Raw genomic sequence first — 24,563 nt, 5'->3', positions numbered from 1 at the left:
ATACCTTAGCTTAAAAGAATGAAAACCCTCAAGTATTTCATTTTATAATCTCTTCAAAAGTATGAAAGGACAATATTATGTCAACGCTGCAAACACAGAATGGCTAACAAATATACTTATTTTTACATAAAAATTAAACATTCTGGTTCAGACCAGATATAAGTTGATACATAGCTGATAAGTGCCTATTTCTCAACTCACACACTGTCCAAATCTTGACTTTCAAACTCAGTTCAATTACAGTGCTACTCTCAAATTTCAAAAAGTCCCAATCACTTCTGGCAGCCTACTTTTTCCTTAGCTTATAAAATATTCTACATAAATCCTTTATCCTCTGGTCCAAATTATTTTATTTTCTTGATTTAGTGTGGTTTCCTCTGATTTGCATTTTCATTCTCCCACTCATCTTAAACACTAGGGGCCAGAGTCAGATGCACTATACACTTTCACTGAGGAATCTTTGGCACAGTTGGCGCACCATATTATCGTTATCTATCAAAAAGCTATTTGTTCAAATTTTGTCATAAAAACGTGAAAACATTTTATTCTATGTACAATAATGTACACAAATTTAAATAGGTCACCAAAGAGACCAGAAGTAATTCAAGAGGTATATTTACAGTAGCACATCACAGTAAACGGAAAACCATTCACAGATTCAACATTGATACTGTTTTTGTGCTTGGTTACACAATGAAGTGAAGCATATTAACTCCATTTTGGATGAACTGAATTTTGAACAAATAACCTCAATGATTAGTAAATGCTGTTTAATCAGTCAGTGTCCTCATTAAGTTCTTCAGCTGCTGTACCTGTGTTCTGAATCACTCCGTTTCTTTCTCTTTGAACGTCATCATCACAATCTGTACTGTCATCTTCATTCAATTCCCTGTCAGATTCAGCAGCAGCAGCAGCCGCCGCAGCCGCTGCCTCCGCCTCTCTTACAACTTCCTCTGGATGTTCATTAGGTGCAATAAATCCGTTGTTGCTGGATATATTTGAATTATCCTTGATATCATCTTCGATGTATACTTTTTGATGGCACATTGGACAAGTATCTTGAATGTACAGCCATTTCCGAAGGCAAAGTGCATGGAAATAATGATTACATGGTGTGATACGAGCAGATGTTGTAAACTCATGATAGCAGATTGCACAGACGTCATCTATTTCTTGTAAGCGGCTCCCTTTTATTTCAGGAAGTGAATTAATTTTCTTAACAGCAGTCCTACGATTCATGAATGTCTTCCAGCCATTTTTTGCTTGTAAATAGATGTTAAAATATGCATGTAGACACATCATACAAGCCCGAATTTTACTTCCTGACTCAAACATCATAGTATAAGCCCCATTTCCAAACATTACTACTCCAAATATAAATTCAATAATATTGCCTGTTGAACGAACATAGTAGACATAATCATCAAGCTTTTCCCAGAGGACATTATAGTAGCCATCAATCATGAATAATGTATAAACAGTGAGAGAAACAATTACTTTTAAGCAAAGTTCCACACAGAAGGCTGTAACGGCAAACAACCATGTGTTTAGTGCATAGTGATGCCAAAGAACATAACTGAGTAACACGGGAAGAATAAACAGGCAAGCAGAAAGAAAGAGCACAGGAAAATGTCTACGGAAGGATGACACATGAGAGGCACTGAGAGACATCAATACAGGATCTGTCATTCCATGGATGAAATGCAGGACTGCAGTTAATAAAAGGCACATGTTTCTACTTAAGCGAATAAGTCTCTCTTCTGGTCGTAGACCACTTAAACCAGTCTGAAGAGCCAAAATAAAAAATAAAACAGGTGCTACGAAGCCAAGCCGCCTGTCGTCTTCTTCATTTGATCCAATAAAGGCCAATATTCCAAGGCCCAAATAATGGGCGACTGAGGAAATTACAGCACTCATGCCCAGTACAGTCAGTGTAGAATCACACCCACTAATAATAAGATTGCAAATGAGGTCCCAGAAATCATCCCAAGAAATAAAGAAGGAATCGGTTTCATTTGCCATCCTTAAAATGTACATTAACACTGTAGCCTGAGCTGTAATTCTTGTTAGCCAAAAGACTCTCAGTATATCTGGGAAACGAATCCTCTTCCATGTGTCCTCCATTAATAACTGTAATCCATAAATTCGATACATGTGCCTCACTAAAAGATAGACATACCGTGTGGAATAATAAAACCACCTAAGTTTCACTGCCAAGACAAGCAGTGTGTTTAATGTAAGAATCAAGGAAGAAGTAAAAACTAAAGTCTCTCGGATGTGTAACGGTAGCTCTGTGATTAAGCCTATTACAGGAACCAAGAGATCCAAAATAATTAACTGTGAATAGATGGAATGAATTTGGAGCAGTGTAACGTATCCAATTCCAAATGTTAGCTGTAGAACAATGAGTGCCATCCATAGTGAGGGCCCTTTCCGAGGAAGCAGCTCAATTCCAAAAGCTGATGTGTTGTAGGCACCATAGAAGTCAATGTGCAAAGCAGCATAATAATTTACCAACACTGAAGTTGCAGCTAATAGAAAGGCTGCGCTGTACATGTAAAACTTGAAAAGTGATCGCTGTGACAAGATCAGAACAATACTGGATACAAATACACCTGAAAAAAAGAAAAGTCATTTTTAAGAATATTTTTCCACTAATAGTTATAGTATTCCTTTAATTAGGAAATGCGAACATTTAGCCTCAAGGCAATTTAGGCTTAAAGGCCAAAAGAATTTTGTAAAGTCAGTTCAATAGCAGAGGCGAAACATTATTTTTAAAAATCTTATTAGAATTCTAATTTCCAAAGTATTCAAGTAGTACCGAGGCATCAAATTACTAAATTACCTTCAAGATGAGTTTGTAGTGACACATTTTAACAAACATGTCCTTCTTAATTTCATAATCATTAAAATATTTACAATAATTTCATTACACAAACATTAGAATTAAAAATAACCAAAATGGAAAACATTTGTTCCTATTAAATCTTAGAATTCTTTTTAAGTGTTCTTTAGGAAATCAAGTTTAAGTTTTATACTTACATCTAATTCCTCTTCCTCAAATTGAACTCCTGCTGGCTCTTATTTTTCCTGCTCCTTAAGCATTCTCCCGTGTCCGAATTCAGTTGTTTTTTTCCCTCTACATATTGCAAATTTCAAAAATGTCCTTCAAGTTCCCTTTTTCCTATATATTACTGAATCTTTTTCTTCAAATAGTCAACCCTTTTTATTGTTCTTCAGATTACAAAAGTATAACATTCAGAAAACCAAAACATTTAAAAAACGGTAGTAAGTCTCCCCTCCCCACTTTATACCTAACCAGTGGATGGTCCGATGTATATCCAGAACCATCTTTCTTTGTGCTCTGACACATTTGTAAGTGAGACTGCAATAAACATTATTATCCAAGGTTTCAACTATGGCAACGATATCCAAATAGCCACCTAGTACCACTTCTACATTACAACTGCAACACTCAAAATTTCTAAAACCTAACTCGCTTCAAATGGCTCGCTCTTGTGATTTCCAATTTCAGTTAAAGGTATATTATTCTTTTTTTAAAAATGTGGGGTTTTTAAATTGATTTCAGAGAGAGGAAGGGAGAGGGAGAGCTCCATAGAAACATCAGTGATTAGAGAGAATCATGGATCAGCTGCATCCTGCAGGCCCCCTACTGGGGATTGAGCCCACAACCTGGGCTTGTGTCCTGACGGGGAATTGAACCTGGACCTCCAGGTTCATGGGTCGATGCTCAACCGCTGGGCCACACTGGCTGGGCCCATTATTCTCTTAATGGTACCTTCTAGCCCTGGCACCCTCAAACTTGACACTTAGTCTCCAAATTCTACTAACACCTATTATCTTTCCTTTTCACCAACTTACTAGTTTGTCCTTAAAAACTCACCTTGTCCAAATCTACAAGCCATCACCAACATGCCTTTCTTCATTTCTTTGCTCAAAATACTGCAGTGGCTCTGAAATAGTAACCAACTAAAATCTGTCTCTCTCATCCTAGCAATCAAGGATTCAGCTGGCCTCAGAGTAATACTCCTCCCAAAGCACACACCAAAGCTCCAGACTTCTTTCCCAAACACACCCTTTCTGTGCCATAATAGCAGCTGTGTTTACATTTTTCTCTACTTAGCATAATGGCCCCACCAACGCCCAAGTACCCGACTGTTCAAATCTTATCCATCTTACAGACCCGCTTTCTCTGAGTGTGACTGTTCCCCTTCAGCATACCGACAGATCCTGGTGAAATACCTAATATTCATATACTACCTGATATTGTAGTTTGTAGTTATCTGAGTGGGTATCATCTACCCTGTTATGTCTCTGATAGCAAGCAAGGATGCTACCTTGAACATCTATGGATCCCAAAATATTTTGTAGAAAAAAAGTAAATTAATATTCACTGGGAAACTAAATGTTTCTGTTGAATTCTGGATTATGTTTTTAAAGGCAACTACAAAATACAGTCCACTTGGAGATTGAAATTTATGAACAGGTAAGACAAAGCTAAGAAACCAGAGCTTGGAGTATAGGAAAAGTGACAAACTCCAAATGAAATATCTATCCATACACACCTTATTGCAGCATATACTTGAGAAAGACTGCATATTACTGTGGAGGTATATCATAATCCATTGCATGTAAAAGAAAGGGCTAGTTCCTCTAAATCAGAGGTGAGGAACCTTTTTTCTGCCAAGGGCCGTCTGGATATTTATACCATGCAAGGGCCATACAAAATTATCAACTTAAAAATTAGCCTGCTGGTCACGTGCGGGAGGCAAACAATCGATGTGTCTCCCTCCCATTAATGTTTCTCTACCCTGCTCCCTTCCACTCTCTCTGAAAAGCAATGGAAAAAATACCTTCGGGTGAGGATTAGGAAAAAAAAAAAAATTGCCTGCTATATTTGGTAAAACATTTAATTGAATATATTGAATTTTGAGTCCCGCCTGCAGTTGCCTTGGCAGGGCCAGACCAGATACGGCCCATGGGTGGGCTATTCCTCACCCCTGGCTCTAAATGATGACTTTGCTCATGAACTTAAAATTTACCCTGTGCCAGTCTGTCAAGTCATTTATGAAAAAAAACAAAGGACACAATCACCTAGAAGATATATAAATTTCTGCATGAAAACCACCTGATTAATTTCCAGAGCAAGTGGGCCACTAATATTCTCCCAAAGAGCTAACAGGTGGGTACAGGCCCTTTAAAACGGACTGCCCTGGCCAGTGTGGCTCCGGTCTGGGCATTGTCCTGTGCACGGAAAGGTTGCAGGCTTGACTGCAGGTAGGGGGCATGCAAGAGACAGCAGATTTTTGCTCTCATGTGGGTTTCTCTCCCGCTCTCTAAAAAAACAAAACAAAAAACTTTACTTTTTTTTTTTTTTAAAGGGCTTTTTTGAGCAGGATTAGGAATATTTTCCATGGAAAGAGGAAATGAAATTAGCTCAGACACTATGTATATGTAATCTTACTTTCTCTACATAGAAAAACAAAGTATGTTCCTGAGACAAAACTTGAAACTAATCTCCTAAAATGAATCAAAATAACTTCAATTCTAGTTTATACAGATTAAAAAGGAGAAAGTCAAGCAGGGACTGTAAATTAATTTTGTCAGCTTGCTACTCACAAAGTGGTAAATTAACTGTTGCTTGTGAATATTCATGAACTTCGTTGTACTTTATTAACCAGTCCTTTTTACTCTAACAGATTTTCCCCCTGAAATTTATTTTTACACACAAATGAAGGAATGATTTGGGTTTTAGAATTATGTCTGGAGAAAAAGTGCCATTTTGCTTTATGCAAATATACCAAGGGAAAAAGTGGGGGAGGATATGATAGACAAATAATGTAGTAAGACTACAATCACAAGGGTCAGATGTGCCCTAACTAGTAAGTAACAATCTGATACTACACTTTGACTAAAATCATACCCCCAAGATGTAATAAAGACCAAACACTTCAAGAATAGCATAAAATTGTTTAATTCTTACCCAAAGTTTGCATGTACATGGGGTTCTTAAGTTTTTCTTTTATACTCATGGTCCTATGTGTGGAACATAGGAGGAATCAGCTCTCATTTTACAGAAGCGAAAAAAAAAGTCAACTTCCCAAGTAACAAATTTCAACACTCCCTTTCCTGGCCTTTGGTCTTCAGTAACTTTTACCAGTAGCATCAAAGTTTTGTTGCATTTCACAACTTCAGACATAAAACACTGTTATTTACCCTGTAGACCTAAGAAAATTAAGCCCAGGGATACTGTTTCTTATCAGCACTTAAGAGTGACCTGCATAAGGAATCAAGGCTATATATAAATGATGCTTTATTTAAATAACCATATTGGGACACTGGAGAATAGAATTAACTGAAATCACAATTCAGGGATCCAACTTACCAATGATTAGTGTTTCACCAAAGTTCTTGAGGTAGGAAAAGAAGCAGATTATCAAAATCAATTCAGGAGCTTTGAAGCTATATGTGAACTCAATTCATGAAGAGTTCAGGGCATTTACAATTTGGATTACCCAAAATAAGCAAACAAAAATAAGCAAGGGGAGGGGGTTCCATAACATGTTACACAACAGTGATAACTCTTATGTGGAAAGTCCATTCATAGTGTAACCTTTTCTGGAAATTTGGGACTAAAAATTAGAAGGAAACAGAGAACATAATATTTATAATCCTCCAGCTACCTTAAACCTTTAAAACATAATCTAAAGCAAGCGGTGGAAAAATATTTCAGTGCCAGACAGAATAAAGATGGAGCCCAGAAATAAATGTTATGACTACCTCACTCCCAAAGGAGCCCTAACCAATGAAATGCAAGACAAGGTAAACAAAACTGAAATGGCAATCTGTCGGTGTACTTTATAAACTATAGCATAAAGAAAATTTTTTCTATCAAACTCTCATTTTAGGTTAAATAGGGGTATCTTAAGTTTTTTAGTAAGATAAAACTAAAATCTTGCTTTTCTTTTTGTTTCTTTATTGTTGAAAATATTATAGATATCCTCTTTTTACTCCCATTGATCCCCTCCACCCTGCATCCACGCCACCCCCAGGCCTTCCCCAGAGCAGTGTCTGTGCCCATGGGTTATGCTTGTAAACATGTAAGTTCTTTGATTAATAGCTCCCCACCCACTCCCCCATCCCCACCTTCCCTCTGAGATCCCGCAGTCTGTTCCATGCTTTTATGTCTCTGGATCCATTTTGTTCATCAGTTTATTTTGTTTATTATATTCCACATATAAGTGAGATCATGTGGTACTTGACCTTCTCTGAGTGGCTTATTTCACTTAACATAATACTTTCTAGTTCCCTCGATGCTGTCCCAAAGGATAAAAGTTTTTTGTTTTGTTTTTTTACAGCTGCATAGTATTCCATGGTGTAAATATGCCACAGCTTTTTTATCCACTCATCTAATGATGGGCACTTGGGCTGTTTCCAGATCTTAGCTATTATAAATTGCGCTATGAACAAAGGGGTGCATAAATTCTTTGTGACTGGTGTTTTGGGTTTCTTAGGATATATTCCTAGAAGTGGGATCACTGGGTCAAGTGGCAGGTCAATTTTCAATCTTCTGAGGAAACTCCATACTGCTTTCCATAGTGGCTGCACTGCATTCGCACTTGCTTTTAAACTAGGATTTTAAACATGCTTTTATTTTTAAAAATGTGAATATGATTTTTAAAGAGTCAAACCCCATTGTTATTAAATGAAGAATAAACCAAGCTTTGCATAAAACACCACACATTCATAAACACACACTTTTTTGCTTTTTTACTCAAAGAGGATGTTACTTAATAATAGTGGGTTTTCTTGTTGCTTTTTAACCTTTAAAAATTTTCATTTTGGATTACTTATTAAAGAGGGCATCTTCTGATTTACTGACCATTCATATTTCTTTCTCTGTGAATTGCCAGTTTATTTTTGCCCATTTATCTATGGCGTTTGTTTTCCTTAACAAATTGTAGACATTTAGAAAAATATTCTGACTACAAATTCTTTGTCAGTTATCTGTAATGCAAACATCTTCCTCAGGTGTGTGGCTGGTCTTCACTTTTCTGATGCTGCCTTTTGACTAATAGAGGTTTTTTATTTTAATATCATTAAATTTATCAATATTTTACACATTTGATTTTAAATATTTTAAAAGAATTTTAACCTTACTCTAAGGTTTAAAAAAATGTTCTATATTTTCTTCTAAAAATTTTAAAGTTTGCTTTTCACATCTAGGTATTAATCCACTTAGAACTGTTTATATATTGACATGAGGTAGCAATACAATATAATTTTTTTCCATATGGACAACTAAATGACCACTAACTGAATAGTCTATATTTACCTCAATGTACTTCAATTCTATCTCTGAAACACATCAAGTTTCTATATATACACACCTGGGTAATCTATTTCTGGGCTTTTCTATTCTATGCTATTGGTCTATCTGTCTATCCCAGTGGTTCTCAACCAGGATCTTATTCCCCCCCCTCTGCCCCCAGGAGGCACCTGACAATATCTACAGACATTTTTGGCAATCTCAACTGGGGGAAGGGGGGTACTACTGGTATCTAACGGGTAGCGGACAGGGATGCTGTTGGAAATCCTACAATTCACAGACCAGCTCCACCTACTTCCCAACAAAGAATTATTATGTCCAAAATGTCAATAGTGTCACTGTTTAGAATACCTAGTCTATCCCTATGCAGTCATAATTACTACTGCTTCACTGTTTTTTCACACCGCAGGTTTTCAACAATTTTATTGTATGGCTAAACCTAATACAATAAACAGATTCCCCTTTAATAGACATTTAGATTAACAATTTGTTGTTTTGTTATTACCAACAATGCTGCAATGAATATCCTTGTCCACAGTGTTTGCAGACTACATCTTTAGGTGAAATTCTTAGAAATGGAATTGTGTGTCAAAAGGAATATGATGAACTTCAGTTGCTAGTGCCAGATGGCTTAACACAGAAGTGACAGCCTACAAAAACTGTTTAACTTTACCTGTTTCCCCACAGTTCTGCCAAATTAGTTTCTATTCAGACTTTGACCTCTTCACTGATCTAATAAGTGGGGTTTTTTTTGACTATTTAATTATAAATGAGGCTGAGTAATTTTTCTTTTGCTTATTGACCATCTGCATGTCATTTACTGTGAACTGCTTATCCTGGGCCCATTTTTCTCTGGGAGTAGAAGTTTTTCTTACTGGCAAAGTAAAACTTTTACAAGAACTTGAGTCTCATATGATGCAGATATTTTTCCCTCAGTGTGCCATTTTTAAGAAATGTTTTAAAAAAGTTTTGTCATAAAAGTTTTTCATTAAAATTTCCCCTGTAATTTCTGGATTTTCTTTCCACTCCAGTGAATTATCATTATATGAGTAATACTATTAAAACAAGCTCCTATGCTTGCGTTTTCCTGCCTTGGATTTAGATTTGCTAATTCAGCATTATGCTGCACTGGGTTGTTTTTCATTTAGCATTTAACACCTCCTAAGAATAGCTTAAGATTCTTAAATATTCTATATATTGTGATAAGATTTTATTTGGATCCCCACAATGAGATGCTTTATTTTCTAATCTCCTGAAACTCTCATATTAGTTTAATATCAAATGAAAGTATAGTTGTAGTACTTTATTTTTGGTGAAGGGAAGTAAATTCTTCAGATGCTACATATAAAATTGGTAATGCTTTTTTACTTAGAAAATAGATTTCCATTTTTACAATTTTATTTTAAAGAAAAAGGTAACACTGCCAAGTTTTAAGATTTATATACAGCATTATATAAATTATTTTAAAAGGGTCTACAATTATTAAAAAAATACAACCAGATAGAACAATTAATTTTAACTACCCTTTGGTATCTTTTACACACAAACCTGTCACTTTCAAAAACAACAGAATGGGCCTTAAATACTTAACACATTTGCTTTTATTCAGGATGAATTTTTTTTGACACCAAAGCCACTTTTAAAAAACTTTATCACTTACAAATGTGAAAAATTAGCATAATTACACTGGCACAATTTAAGGAACAGCCAGGTGACAGATTTGGAAAATATTTTGTACTCATAAAGTCTGACCCAGAGAATATTTTGAGATCAAAATTTTCAAACAAACAGTATCAACATTTCTCTAATGCCTTCAAAAGACCAAAATATCTGTAACACGGTATGGTTTTAACTGAAGTATTAAATTTTTTTTTTAAAGCTATGAAGCTTACTAATAGTTGACACTTAAATAGCCCTTACTAGGTTCCAGGTACTGTTCTAGGGCTTACATCCCATTTCATTTTTTTGTCCTTAGCACCCTATGAGAGAGATACCATTACTGTCCATCTTTAAAAAGGTACAGATAAGAATCGGAGGCATACGCAGCTAAGTAAACTGCCAGAGGTCTCATTCTTCTGATTTATCAAGTACAAACTTCCATGATTTACTACAAAAATAAGCAGGATAGAGTACAAGGAAAATACCAGATTACTTTGTTCAATGTTCTTAAATCACGAGTTATTTAATTAAGAAAATACTCCTTTTCCTTAAAGCTCCCTAACCTGAAGCTCAACTCTGAGAGCACTGCATTTAAAATTCAGAGCACCTGGTCCGAAAGAGGTTCTCAGAGAATCTGCAGTCACCTGCCATAAGAGCATTAAAGGCAGCAGCTACACTATTTGGGCAATGAACACGTGAATCCTCTCAAAGTTCCATTTTCTTCCCCTCCACCATGGACTCCTCTCAAAGCAGAAGTGAGGACAGCCACCCTCCTATCCTCAAGTCCTGTTATATATGATTACTCAGTCCCCAAAGCAGCACTTGGCTATCCCACTGATCCCAAATCTGATAAAGTGCCCTAGAAGTCTGTTACCTTCTGCTTTCTCTCTCTTTTTGGGTTGGCAGTCAGACTCAGCTGAGACCACCTTACTACACTGAGACAAGTAACTGCATGTTAATTTATAATCACGATGAGTGACTTCTCACTGGCAGGAATAAAATGTTTACCCAACAGCCCCCTTATTAATTTCATTTTAACATTAACTAATGTCACTTCACCCATGACTGTCAGAATTAACTATGTTAAGTATGAAACAATAAAGGTAAGCTAATGCTTTTTTAATTGAAGTACAACTGGCATAGTATTACATTAGTTTCAAGTGTACAACATATATTAGTTTCAGGTGTTTGATAATTGTACGCACTACAAAATTGCACAGCTCCATTTTAGCCACAGATAATGAGGGCACTACACTTTTGCTGGTATTAGCAGCTGGTGGGTTACTGATAAGTCTTGTGCTAAAGAACAGCATGTTCACATCTGTTAGTTTTACGATCTACCATGTGATCATTACTATACCATTCTGTATCTGGATTGCAGCTGGACTGAGGAGGAAAATCAACCGCCACTGATGTCAGAAGATTTTTAAGCCTAGGCTCTGGCAACCACTTATTTGTTGTGTATCAAAAGCAAAACACAACCTCTGACCCTCAGTTTTCTCATTTGTAAAATGAGAATACCACCACCCACCTGAGGGATTTCTGAAGGTTAGATATTTAGATAATACCAGTGAAAATGCTTTGCAAAAGTAAAGTATCAAACAAATGTAAAACGTTGCTATTTATTGCTAAGAACAAAACAACATTACCACTCTTCTGTCAGAAGCAGCAACAGATGGCTCATAACTCAGTGTTTGGTAAGGATCTCACTATCAGCAACACTTCAAAGCACTAGCCTACTAAAAACTTATCACAAGAATTACCTCATCAACAAAATTTGCCAAGTTTCAATTACTTAAAAAAATTCTTTTATGCATAAATGCTTCTCTGGCGATGCAAGTGAAGATGGGGAGCGAAACATAAGATGCTTTTCAACACTTCATTCATATGCAAAAACAAAAACTGATTTTTCAGAAGTCTCTCTTGGAAGAGTCTCATCACTCTAGCCAGGTTTTTTCTTTAAATACCTCTGCTTCATAAATTTTATAAACTCCTAAACATCGCCTTCTTCATGAGGAGTTTTGGTAACGGTTTCAAGGTCTGACATTCGATGCCCTGTTCCTTTCGTTCGGATGTCATTTACCGAGACACTTCACCATCATGTGAACCCCATCCCCATCGAAACAGAAGTGACAACACACAAGTACTCTGCATTCTGGAAAGGAAACTGAGGCCCAGGCTAGCACAAGTCCAAGGTCACACACGGAGAGATGGGGGCAAACCGAGGTGCTGTTTTTCCAAGGCTGTCGCCTAGGAAGGGGCGGTCAGCACTCATTCCCCAACAGAAACAGCAGGCAGAGCCCTGCTCACACGCCCAGGCTTCCTCCGCCTCACTCAGGTGCAAAAGGAACAGGGACTGAGGCGGGAGCCGCTCTGCGGTCAACTCAGGCCCAGTGTCATCTCCTCCTTCCTCCCGGCCCCCGAGGACGCCCTGTGGGGACGAACCTGGTTCTCCTCCTAACACACTCTCACAGTCTCACACATACTCTCTCACAAACATACACACACACTGTCATCACACAGTCTCGCACATATATACTCTCACACTCGGTCTCTCACACACACAGTCTCAGTCACACACACACGACCCGCGGCCTGCGCGAGGCTGCCCGCTCCCTGCGGCTTGTCTCGGCCCCACAGAGCCGTCCAGGAGGCAGGCTACCCCTCCCCCTTACCGAGAAGCCGGAGGAAGATCTGGAGCCCGATGCAGAACCGGCCTTGGCTGTAATCGTAGTAGTTGTTGAAGATGGCGTCTATGATGTAGAGGCAGGGCACCCGGAGCGCCACTTCGAGCGCCGCCCAGGCCTGCTGATGGGCCATCCGCACCTGCTGCTGCGGGGGCCCCACCGCCGCCATGAACCGCTGCCACACCGGGGCTGGGCAGGCCGGGTAGGGCCGCGCGGGGCAGGCCCGGGACAGCGGCCAGGGGCGGGAGCTGAGGCGGCCGACTCCGCCCCTCTTCTCCGGTCTCTCACGGCCCGCCCCGCCGCCCGCTCGCGTCTCTCGAGCTGGAGCAGGCGGCGGCGGCTCCCGGGAGGCCTCTCGGTGTCGGTGTTTTTGGCTGGCTAAGGTCTGGCCCCTCCTCCCTCCACCGCCTCCCCCGCCCGCGGAGCCACCATCTTGACCTCGCCCGCCGGCCTCCGCCGTTGAGGCTGTTGGGAGGGTGAGGCTGCGCCCGCGGTCACGCGAGACCGCGGAGACTGCGCCGCTATCGCGTCACAATCCGGCGCTAGGGGCGCTCCCCTGTCGTCATCACGTATGGCGTAGCAAACGTCTCAAGCCGTTGCCATGGTTTCCGCACACCACAGCGACCCGCCGGGCCTTCGCGGTTTGGCACCACCCCGTGGCGCAGGCGCACTGTGGTGGCCGTGCCCTCCAGCGTCCGGGTGGCCACCTCACCTACGGCGGCGTGTGTTCCATGAGGAACTCCCGGCTTTCATGGGCGGGACTGACTTGTTTTATTAGAGCCCATGAGCGTCACGTAAACACGGTTCAAAGGTGCTTGAGAGGAGGAAAGTCACAGGGCGCCGCCGGCCAGACCTACCCAGCCGACCCGGCGGCCGGGCTGGGGGCGGCGGGCTTCCGGGAGAGCCCTGCAGGAGGCGCAGCTGCGCGCGCTTTAGGGAGCAGCTGCCGTTTGTGGCCCCGGGTACGCGTGCTTGGCGCCACCAAGAAAACATCCCTCTCTCATCCTTTCGCACGTAAGCCTAACGACCTCCTCCCAAGCTGGACAGCACTGAGGACACTCATCGGCCACATTTCACTGACATCGAGGGCCGGTATGACCTGCGGGCAAGAGCCCAGGCCTCCGTCTTTGATGTCGTGTCTTTGAAGTGAGCACACCCAGGCAATCTCCTCTTTCTTCCGGGCAGAAGAGGGCATACTTTTTCTGTTTTTTGTAGGGGATTAGAACGTGCCACCCCAAAGTATGCCACTTTGACAGAGGATTATTTTTAGCTAAAGACAATTGAGAAAGCTGAAGCACCCCCACCAAAAGCTGTCTGCCCCCCCCCCCAACACATTTGCTTGAAAAGCAGGACATAAATGCCCATTTGTAAAGGTGTTTCCCTCTCTCTTGCCTCTAAGAGGGCTCTTAAACGCCGCATCACCCACTAACCTTACTAATCACCTTCTGCTAGTTTCCCCCATATATTTACCTCCCCACAACTGCCACCTCCTAGAAGCCAATACTAATCTGGCCATACTTACCTTTCTCTTCCTTCACCAGAAAATAGGAATGTAAGTTAGCTACTAGCCAACATCACCCCAATAGATTTAATTTTAAAAATAATAAAGAGTGCGTGTTAGGTCAGAGTCTGCCCTGTAGACCCAGCCATCTCAGATTAAGGGGGATAAAATAGTAAGCAAGAACCTGGTTTACTTGCAATCCACATTACATCAGGACTCTAAATGGATGATTATCCTGCCAGTTAAGAGCTCTCCATGCCCGCCCCGCCGGGCGTGGCTCAGCGGTTGAGCGTCCACCTAGGATCCAGGTGATAGGGGTTTGATTCCCGGTCAGGGCACATGCCCGGGTTGCGGGCTGCAGCTGATCAATGACACTCTCATCATTGATGTTTCTATCTCTCTCTCCCTCTCCTTTCCTCTCTCTGAAATCAATAAAGATATATTTTTTAAAAAAAACAACTCTCCATGCCCTAGCCGGTGTGACTCAGTGGTCAGTGTTGGCCTGCAGACTGAAGGGCCTCGGTCTGATTGGGGCCAAGGGCAGTATCTCGGTTGCAGGCTTCCCGCAGGCCCAGCCCTGGCCAGGGGCCTGCGGCAAGCAACCAATGACACATGGGTGTTTCTCTCCCTCCCTCCCTCCCTTCCACTCTCTGAAAATGGAAAAAATATCCTCAGGTGAGGATAATAAACAAAACTCCCCAGAAGGGTGGAGAATTATAAAACTCCAAGACCCCTTTCTCTGGATCGAGGTAGGTGTAGTAGAATGATTGAACCCACTCTCAAACTCCTTCCTACAGGAGTTTCATGTTTTTAAATTCCTACTGTTAACCCCTAATAATGACTGCCATCTGTGCTTACCATACACACTAGGCACTAAGCTAAGGGTTTTACATTTTCCTTAAATTTTTGTATCAGCCTTATTTTGATAGGTATCATTATCTCTGTTTTAGAGAGGAGGAAACTGAGGCTTAGATAAATTATTGAGAAAAAAGTTAAGTGGCCCATATGGCCATAGCTACTTAAAGCCCAGGATTTGAACCCAAGGCTACCTGGAGCTTAGAACTTAAGGCTTTTTTTTTTTTTTTTTTTAATATATCTTTATTGATTTCAGAGAGAGGAAGGGAGAGGGAAAGAGAGATAGAAACATCAATGATGAGAATGATTGATCAGCTGCCTCCTGCACACCCCCTACTGGGGATTGAGCCCACAACCCAGGCATGTGCCCTGGCTGGGAATCGAACCATGATCGCCTGGATCCTAGGTCAATGCTCAACTGCTGAGCCATGCCCAGCTGGGCAGAACTTCAGGCATCTTTGACTCTTTCCTCTTTTTATCCACAGCCAATCTGCAACCAAATCTTACCCATTTTTTCTTGACAGTCTCTTGTGCCTTACTGTTGTCACTGTCAATATCCTAACCCAAGGTCATCCTGTAGCTTGCCTGTTTATTGCAATATCATTATGATCATCATTTTTCTAATCCAATCTGTTTACTTCTGCTGGGTTAATTTCCCTAAACTGCACACCTGGGGAATAACCTTGCAGTTTTGACAGAATTCCCAAAGGAAAACAAACTTGGTAAGAGAACTATGAAGGCTTACATAGAAACCTCAGAGATGTCAATTAGCTACTCAACCCATCTGTTATTCTGCCCTAATTGCAATTTAAAGCAAAAAGATGGGCTATTATGGAGAAAGGGCTCACAAGGACTAATTTAAAAGATGAGTATGGTAAGGAGATAGGAGGTAAGTACCATTATATTAAGATCATGCAAAATAGAAAATAAAATAGTTCATGGGCTTCCCTCCAATTTTTATTTTAAAAGTGTAGTAAATATTAAATAAAAAGTTTTTTAAAATGAGCAAATGCTTCAGTTCTTATTAATGTTTTAACAATTTCCAATCTTAATTTGATGCACAAATTTTATTAGTATAAGAATTTCTAATTCAAACTAAATTCCACCTTAGGCCAAGAACTTTCAGGAGTGGTGGCATAGTCATGCTTATCTTTCTCACATATGACTTCAAGCCAAGTCTCTTTAAACTCTCTAGGTCTCACTTTCCCCATCTATAAAATGAAGGTTTGACTAAGATCCTGGCAAGTACTTTATAACACTACTTTAATACTAAATTTATATCAATGAAGTAGTGTTTAGATGCTTAGGAATTTTTTAAATAAAAGATAAGCTTTCAAAGAAGTAGCTACAATTCACTGAATCTTTGGTTTCTGCATTGATTTGAATGTTGCACAACTCACGTGTATATTTATATTGAGTCTACCCAGAACAGTATACACACACACACATACACACACACACACTATATATATATATATATATATATATATATATATATATATATATATATATATACCCATGGTCAAAAATAACAAATCTGTTCATTCGGCTTTAATGATTCAAATGCCTTTTAGTAGCTCTAAAAAGCCTTTAGACAATAGGATGCATAAAAACTAGTTTGACTTTTCCGTTGACATTTTCATCAGCCAAGTCTTTGTTCCAAGCAACAGAAACTGATCCTGGGCTTTCATTATTCCTCAGGATTTCAAGTTCCAAGAGTGACCATGCAATTGGTCAAGTTTATTGGTCCATGTATCTGTACCCCAACTGTACCAGAGGGCAAGTACTAGCAGTTTCCTTAAGGGGGAAGAAGCAGTAGGAAACAGGTACTTAGAATTACCCATCCATTTTATATTTTTTATATTTTATATTTTTTAAATCACTCCTCATTTCATAGCTACACCCAACTGAGTAGAATAAAAGCTTCATTATGGAAGATTCAATATTGTAATGTCAATTTTACCCTATAGGTTCAGTGTAATCCCAACAAAAGAATCTCAGCAGGGGTTTTTTTCCCCAAAAATTGACAAGCTGATTTTAACTTCGTAAAAAAATGCAAAACGTCAAGAATAACTAATGCAATCTTAAAGAACAAAGTTGAAGGACTTATAGTATCAGTTACCAAGACCTATTTTAAAGCTACAGTAATTCAGACAAGATGGTATTGGTGCATGAATAGAAAAACTCACCCGTGGAACAGAAGAGAAAGTCTAGAAACAGCCCCACACATATATGGTCACCAGGTTTATGATAAAAGTGACAGTACAGTGGAAAAAGAATGATTAAAAAAACAGCAATATAATGGGACTCTGTAGATACTGCCTAACAAAGGACAGCATGTCACTTAATGGTGAAACACACTGGAGGCATTCTCTCTAAAGTTAGGAGCAATTTAACACTGTATTAGAGGTGGGGCAGGGGTGGGAATAGGGCACGTTAGACTGCCAGAAGCTTCCTTCTTCAATCAAGACTTAGCTGTTTATGTTGAACTTTTCCTCCCCACCTTTGCACTCCCACAACATTCTATCACTCATACGGCACTTATCTCATGGTATTCCAATTCTTTGAGTATTTGTGTTATTTTGGCTGCTAGGGTGTGAGCTCCTCAGAGAAAGGAACTGTGTCTAATGAATGTATTTCCTGTGGCTCATATATATAGTAGACACTTAATATTTGCAAAATAACACAAAGAGCACCAATCCAGTCCTTACTGCCACTGTTGCAAGAAGGACAAGCAGGCAGTTACAGTCTTGTTCTCCGAGGTCCTGTGTCCCTGCCAGCGCTGCCCGGATGGCCTCTCAGAACCGCGACCCAGCTGCCACCAGTGTCGCCACAGCTCGTAAAGGAGCCGAACCCAGCAGGGGCGCCGCCCGTGGGCCTGTGGGCAAGAGGTTACAGCAGGAGCTGATGACCCTAATGATGTCTGGCGACAAAGGAATTTCTGCCTTCCCTGAATCAGACCACCTTTTCAAATGGGTGGGGACCATCCATGGAGCAGCTGGCACAGTATATGAATACCTGAGGTATAAGCTTTCCCTAGAGTTCCCCAGTGGCTACCTGTACAATGCACCCACAGTGAAATTCCTCACGCCCTGCTACCACCCCAACGTAGACACCCAGGGTAACATCTGCCTGGACATCCTAAAGGACAAGTGGTCTGCCCTATATGATGTCAGGACCATCCTGCTCTCCATCCAGAGCCTGCTAGGAGAACCCAACATTGATAGCCCATTGAACACACATGCTGCAGAGCTCTGGAAAAACCCCACAGCCTTCAAGAAGTACCTACAAGAAACCTATGCAAAGCAGGTCTCCAGCCAAGAGCCCAGACTGGGGTTGTCCAGCCTCTCTCCTTGTGATGTCTTTTTATTTTTTCCTTAGATGGTCTGTCCTTGCCTTGATTTCTGTATAGGACTCTGTATCTTCGGCTGTGGTGTCATTTGTTTCTGTTTTTTAAATTAAGTCTGGTTGAGCCCCTGTGATGAATATATTAAATAAATACATTTTGGGTTTAAAAAAAAAAAAAAAAAAGGACAAGCAGCGCAGCCCAACCCCAGCCAGCCAAATGCCAGGTACAATCATAATCCTGATAAAGCCACACACTTGTATACATTTCCTTTATCAGGAAAACAAGCCCAGATGGCTTCAAAGTGCACCAAAATAAAGCTCTGAGAAGTGATTCTACACAATTAGTCATCCCAAGGGTAAACAATGGTGATGGCAGAGAGTCATAAAATAAGGTGAGGCTTGAAAAACTGCAGAATGCCTCACATTTCCTATGACTTCTTACCTTGGTCCTGATGCTGCTGGTCAGGGGAGGAGGGTGAAAAGGGAATCAGAGGCCTTTGAATATCTAAGGTTTTAATTTGAACTTTTACAATAGCTAGCAAGCCCTGGCGGTGTGGCTCAGTTGGATCAGGTGGCTCAGTTGTTTGGTGCGTCACCTGTATACCGAAAGTTTACAGGTTTAATTCCAGGTCATGGCACATACCTAGGAATGGGGTTCCATCCCCAGTCGGGGCACAAATGGAAGGTACCCAATCCATATTCTCTCTCACACCGATGTTTCCCTCACTTGCTTTCTCTCCCCCTTCCCCTCTCTCTAAAGTCAGCAAGTCAATAAGCATATCCTGGAGCATTAAAAAAAAAAAAAAAAGCTAGCAATTGGCAGCTATTGCACAAGCTTAAGACTGAAAATCTAGTTTCCCTATGATTGAAAGCAGTCATTTTATCCCTTTTACTATCACAATCAAGCCAGTATTTAAGACATTGCCCCCCATGCTCATTTAGGAATGCCTAAGTAGGGGGATAGAGTTAAGAGTTAATACGCTAGAATAACTTTGGTCCCCTTCCCTCCCTATTTTGTCAGTGATAATAAAACAGCACCATTTTAATACCTTGATATGGATGCCATTTCTTAGTCGCATCAATTTTATTTCTCAAATCCATCCACTTCCCACTACCACCACCCTAGTCCAAGTCATTATCACCTCATGCCTAGACAACCACAGAAAACTTTTCACTGGTCTGCATCCATCCTGGCCACCCTCCAGTCGATTTTCCATAGTAACAAGAGTGATTCTGGAAAAGGCACTGCCTTTCACTCTGAAATAACCAATGTCCTGTGTACAACTGCTCATTAAATAAGATCCATGTGAGATAGTTCAAAGAAACCCTCATTTTGCAAATAAGGATATCCAAGGCCAAAAGACTATTGAAACCATGTACCCAAGGTCAGACAGAACTGAGGTCAGAATTCGGAATTCACGACTGCACAGATGGGGCTCATTTCAGTGAGCCACGCTGCTTCTCCCAGATATGTAGCTCATTCTCAATGTGCTCAATGGAAGACAAGTGAAGTGATTTGGAATGGTCTAGAGCCTGCTTTCAGGGTCACAAAATATTAAAATAGACTACCCCGAGATGAGGGCTGGAACCTGGCCTGAGCTGGTACATTAAGGGTCACTCACAGGTAGATCTTCATGTCTCAGGATCTAGCCAACCAGAGAACAGGGGCGGCATTCCAGATCCAGGACTATGTGATCCACGTGGGGAGCATAGGATTTCACTGGTTGGATGTGCAAGATTTGTGTCTTCCACGGTTTCCCATGCACCTGCTGAAGAAGAGTGACAATGCGAGTTTCTGCAGATTCCGCCCACCTGTGCCACTCTGGCTTGATGGATGCTGACAGCACTTTTCTCCTAGAATCCCTGATAGCTCCATTTTCCCATTGGTTGTTGATAATTTGCTGAGGATAAGGCCTATGCTCCTCCATTTCACTGTTTCCAAGAGGCTGGAGATTCCTCCCTGGGAAAGATTCCACATTTTGGTGGATATGCAAAATGCCCCCAGCATCCTTTCTTAGCACCCGGCAGGCAATGGGCCAGCCTTCTTCGGAGCTGGGAATCAGCCCCAGGTTGACCCGGTCTGCAATGTCTGAGAGCTTCAATTTTCTGTTATCCCCAAAGTGTATTTGGCACCGATCTGCTACTCCATTGATCTCAAGGTTATTTTTCAGAGCAACTGCAGCATGGGGGTTCCACTCACAGGCATGGACGAAGGCAGCACCAGCATGAACTAGGAAAGGTAATGTAAAATAACCAATCCCTGCATAGAGATCCACCAGCACTTGTCCAGTACAGGGCAGAGATGCCACTCGAAGCTTCTCAGTGATGTTTCCGAAGGAGAACATGCATTGGGTTACGTCAAACTTATATCGGATCCCATTATCCACATGCTCAACCCAGCCATCGTCGCCCAGCAGCAGAGTTACTGCTGGAGTTCGAGTGCCATCCGGCGATACCCGCCCTCGTTTGGCCAAACGCTGAACGCCAAGTGCCGAGGCAACAATCCCCCAGAGTTCTGGTTCCAGATTTTTCCACTGTTTGGCTTGGAAACAGTCCTCACTCAGCACCAAGAGGTTACCGTGTCGTTGCCAAGATCGGGGCAAATCAGCTTCCAACTCAGCTGACCATGTCACTCCCCGGGCCTCTACCCAGCGACTCACCTCAAGACACAGCCTTTGGGCAGGTGAACAACCCTGGGCCTTCTTTGAACGAACGGGATCCAGGAGCTGCGTTAGCGTACAGGTGCTGCCAGGAGCCACACGATTCCTCAGCTCCCGCAGGTGCTGCTCAGGGAGCGCCTCTCCCAGCACGGGCAGCGCCACGGTGCCATCGGGCATCTTTTCCACCCGGTGCTGTGTGTCCAAGAGTTTCTCCTTCTCGAGATATTCCTTGTATCGCTGGGTAAACCGAGGCTCAGTCACAACTGCGACAACACCCGCGGGCTTCCCACCTTCCTTTTCCATGTTGCTGCCCCCACATTCTCCCGAATCCCCTCCGCGAGACTCTCCGTTTGCTCAGAGTCCACTGCGCTCCGCCGGTACATCCAAAGCCCCGGCAAGGAGACAGCCGCACGCCGCCGCGCCGGGGACGGAAGTGACGTCAACTGCGGGCCGGAACTAAGTCATATTAACGCGCCTGCTGCCGATTGGCGGCGGCATTGCCACGGAGAAGCAGCTACTGCCGTCCGTCCTTCCTGGGATCCACCGATACTCGCTTCACCCTAACAGGAAATTAATACTAACGAGGAGGTGCAGGGGCTTAAAAACTTCAGATTAGTGGGTATCCTCCAGAGCTCTCGTGCATTCTCCTCGGTGCCGCTCACCAATCCAAGGAGGGAAGCGAGCCTGGAATGACCGGCCGGATTTGGAGACAGGCTTCCCATAGCCTCGTGCTGCGCTCCCGGGTCGGCACCAGCAGCCGCCTTATTTGCTAGTGAAGAGTCAGATGTAGCTTCCTCGTTCCCTTTCCTTGAAAAGATAGTCGTCACCATCTCACTGTCCTGCGGTTTAAGAAACGAGTGTTTGGAAGTCAGAAGGACCCGAGTTCGGAATAATCATCTCGCCTCTCAAAACCAGATCTTCACCTATAAAATGGGAATCATGTTACCATCCGCAGATGATTGCTTCGGTGGTTAGAGACATATCAAATGCTTTGAACCGTGACCAGTAAAGAGTAGACCCTCAAAAGAGATGTAATGCAACAAGCTGAATTGGTTAAATGGCAGATCTATACCGCTTGAAATGCTTTGATACATCTAATGAGGAAGAAGGAGAATTCCCCTACCGATAAATTTAAGTAACTGAAAATAAGAATTGTAAAGAAGCCCTATCCTTTTTACTACCTCCCACCATTCTACAGCTTAGGTCATTGAGACCCAGCGAGGTTAACAACTGAAGTCCCCAGTTCAGGTCTATCTGTATGGGAGGCACAAGCTATGGCTAAAACATTCTCGTCTCTCCCTATCCATTATCAATTAGAGTTGTTCTTGTTTTAAGTGTTTTCTCTACGTTAAAGACTCAAATGGAGAACACATTAACCGGGACAGAGTAGAAGACCTCCTTGGTACCACAATACCCTTGGGACTCACCATTCCTATATATGCCAACCCAATGGCTTCTGCTACAAGCACTTAGCAGTCTTTGCCTGGTGGCTTTCTCTGCTGACCAGAATTATATTAGTCCAAGTCCAGGGCAGACCAGAAATGCTGCAGAATTAATGCCTACCCCGTACCCCAGCATCCCTCAACCAATAAGTGATGTGAGTTGGTAAATTTCCCAGCCCACACCTTAGTCAGAATACCTCTGAATCATGTTCTATACTATCAGAGTTTTTTCAGGACTTCAGTTTTTTCAGTAATCTTCTCTGTGTCCTGTGCTTTCCATCCCCACCCCACACCAACCCCCTCTCTCTTTCTCTTTCTGTCTCCTGGATTATTCCCATCAGTATATAAACATGCTCCCACTTTCCAACTAACAACCTCTTCCTTAACTCTTCATTCCTACTGATATTCCCAAGCTTATGTTTCCCACCACTCCATAGCTCCCACTCCCAACTCCAATACCATTTATGTCTTTGATATCTCAACTTGGTGTCTAATGGGCAACTCATACTTAATATATCTAAAACAGATTTCTTTTTGCCACTGCCCTCATCTGTATAATAAATAGTACCATACTGTCCAGCATCCACCCATTTTCTCATGCACACAGTTTAGGAAATATCTTCAATCACCTCCCTGCCCCCTTTTCCTCAACTTCCTATAACTATTTGATAGTTAGCTGCCATATGCTTATATCCTCCATATTCTCCTAAGTATACACCAAATTAGTTTACCTCTCTTGAACTCCTCACCCACCCTCTGGCACATAGATTACAGCAGCTGTCTCCTCACTGGTCTCTCCATTAGGACTCTTACCTTTTTTTTTCTCCACATGGCAATCAGGATGAGAGTTTTCAAAACATAGTTTTGGAGCCTGTCCCTACTGAAAAAAAGACCTGCCTACCCCTTGTTCAAAGAATAAGCTCCTTGCCCTGGCCCACTAGACTATGCATGATCTGCCTCCTAAATCTCATCCGGAGATGGAACTGTTCCCCAGGCTAAACACACTCTAGGGACACCAGTCTCCTTTCACTTTCTAAAACAGGCTGTCTTTTCTCGTGTTTTTACCTTTGTACTTGCTGTTCCCTTTGTCTGAAATGCCCTACCCTTAGATGATGCAATGGCTGGGGATTTGTCTTAAGGTCATCTTATTGTTGGACTTTCATTTCACACTGTTTCTGAAAGTGCTACTCTCTTCCTTCCACTGTTATGTCTATTTAACACTCTGTTAATGTCTTTTTTAACCCTTGCTTGTTATTTATTTTTTTAACTCTTAAATATCTGTCTCCCCCCAGTAGCAAATTCTCTTCTCATAGACAGAGAATGTTCTTTTTTTTTTTTTTTTTTAATATATATTTATTGATTTCAGAGAGAGGAAGGGAGAGGGAGAGAGAGATAGGAACATCAATAATGAGGCATTGATTGGCTGCCTCCTGCATACCCTATTCTAGGGATCGAGCCTGCAACCCAGGCATGTGCCCTGACTGGGAATTGAACCTTGATCTCCTGGATCATAGGTCAGTGCCCAATGGCTGAGCTACACTGGCCAGGGGGAATGTTCTTTTTATATTTACTGCCATATCCCCAGCATCTTGTATAGTTCCTGGTCATAAGTCACTGCCTGGCAAATACTATAGCTATTAAGAGAGTAACTGCTTTGAGCACCAAGAGACTTGAACACATTCAGACCCATTCAAAGATTACTCCATTCCATGAATGCAGAAATGATAAGAAATTCAGACTAAGATTAATAAACTAAAATACTCTTGCTTTTTTACTTAAACCTACACATGAAAGGTTAAGTAAATTATGATACATTCTTTAAGTGGAAATATTTTACAATTATGTACTATGATGATCACAGGAAATTGTTATGACATGGGAGGTTACTCCTTATGCAGTACTAAATTGCAAAATATACAATTATCCCTTAGATGGTAGCATACTTTTATGTATTTACACAAATTTATTAGAGCAAGCTCTAAAATGTAAATGTGAATCACAGTGATTTCCTGTATATGATACAATTATAGGTGATCCCATTTTCTTTTGTACATTTTTCTC

General features: G+C 41.5%; 2 protein-coding genes and 1 pseudogene across 2 annotated transcripts; 1 reads left to right on the top strand and 2 right to left on the bottom strand.

The window, feature by feature from the left end:
* Positions 1–516: 516 nt before the first annotated feature.
* Positions 517–12,880, bottom strand: RNF139 (ring finger protein 139). The gene is made up of 2 exons (XM_016216019.2): positions 12,685–12,880; positions 517–2,615 (listed from the first exon to the last, which is right to left on the bottom strand). Exons 1-2 carry the CDS (start codon positions 12,863–12,865, stop codon positions 775–777), a joined length of 2,022 nt encoding a protein of 673 aa, XP_016071505.2. The 5' UTR covers positions 12,866–12,880; the 3' UTR covers positions 517–774.
* On the bottom strand, positions 2,582–21,479 carry TYW2 (tRNA wybutosine-synthesizing protein 2). The gene is made up of 2 exons (XM_016216001.2): positions 20,023–21,479; positions 2,582–2,615 (listed from the first exon to the last, which is right to left on the bottom strand). Exon 1 carries the CDS (start codon positions 21,361–21,363, stop codon positions 20,047–20,049), a length of 1,317 nt encoding a protein of 438 aa, XP_016071487.2. The 5' UTR covers positions 21,364–21,479; the 3' UTR covers positions 2,582–2,615; positions 20,023–20,046.
* LOC148091364 (ubiquitin-conjugating enzyme E2 C pseudogene) lies at positions 17,810–18,462 on the top strand (annotated as a pseudogene).
* Positions 21,480–24,563: the final 3,084 nt, after the last annotated feature.

The sequence above is a fragment of the Miniopterus natalensis genome, chromosome 16, assembly GCF_054644295.1.
Source record: "Miniopterus natalensis isolate mMinNat1 chromosome 16, mMinNat1.hap1, whole genome shotgun sequence".
Lineage (NCBI taxonomy): Eukaryota > Metazoa > Chordata > Mammalia > Chiroptera > Miniopteridae > Miniopterus > Miniopterus natalensis.
Note: the sequence above shows the minus strand (reverse complement) of the source record. Positions and strands in the feature narration are given on the sequence as shown.

Bases quoted from the DNA above. Each gene is read 5' to 3' on its own strand.
- RNF139 (XM_016216019.2), bottom strand. From the start codon at position 12,865: ATGGCGGCGGTGGGGCCCCCGCAGCAGCAGGTGCGGATGGCCCATCAG. The intron at 2,616-12,684 runs GTAAGGGGGAGG...TCTTTTTTTCAG, and splicing joins GATCTTCCTCCGGCTTCTCG to GTGTATTTGTATCCAGTATT.
- TYW2 (XM_016216001.2), bottom strand. From the start codon at position 21,363: ATGGAAAAGGAAGGTGGGAAGCCCGCGGGTGTTGTCGCAGTTGTGACT.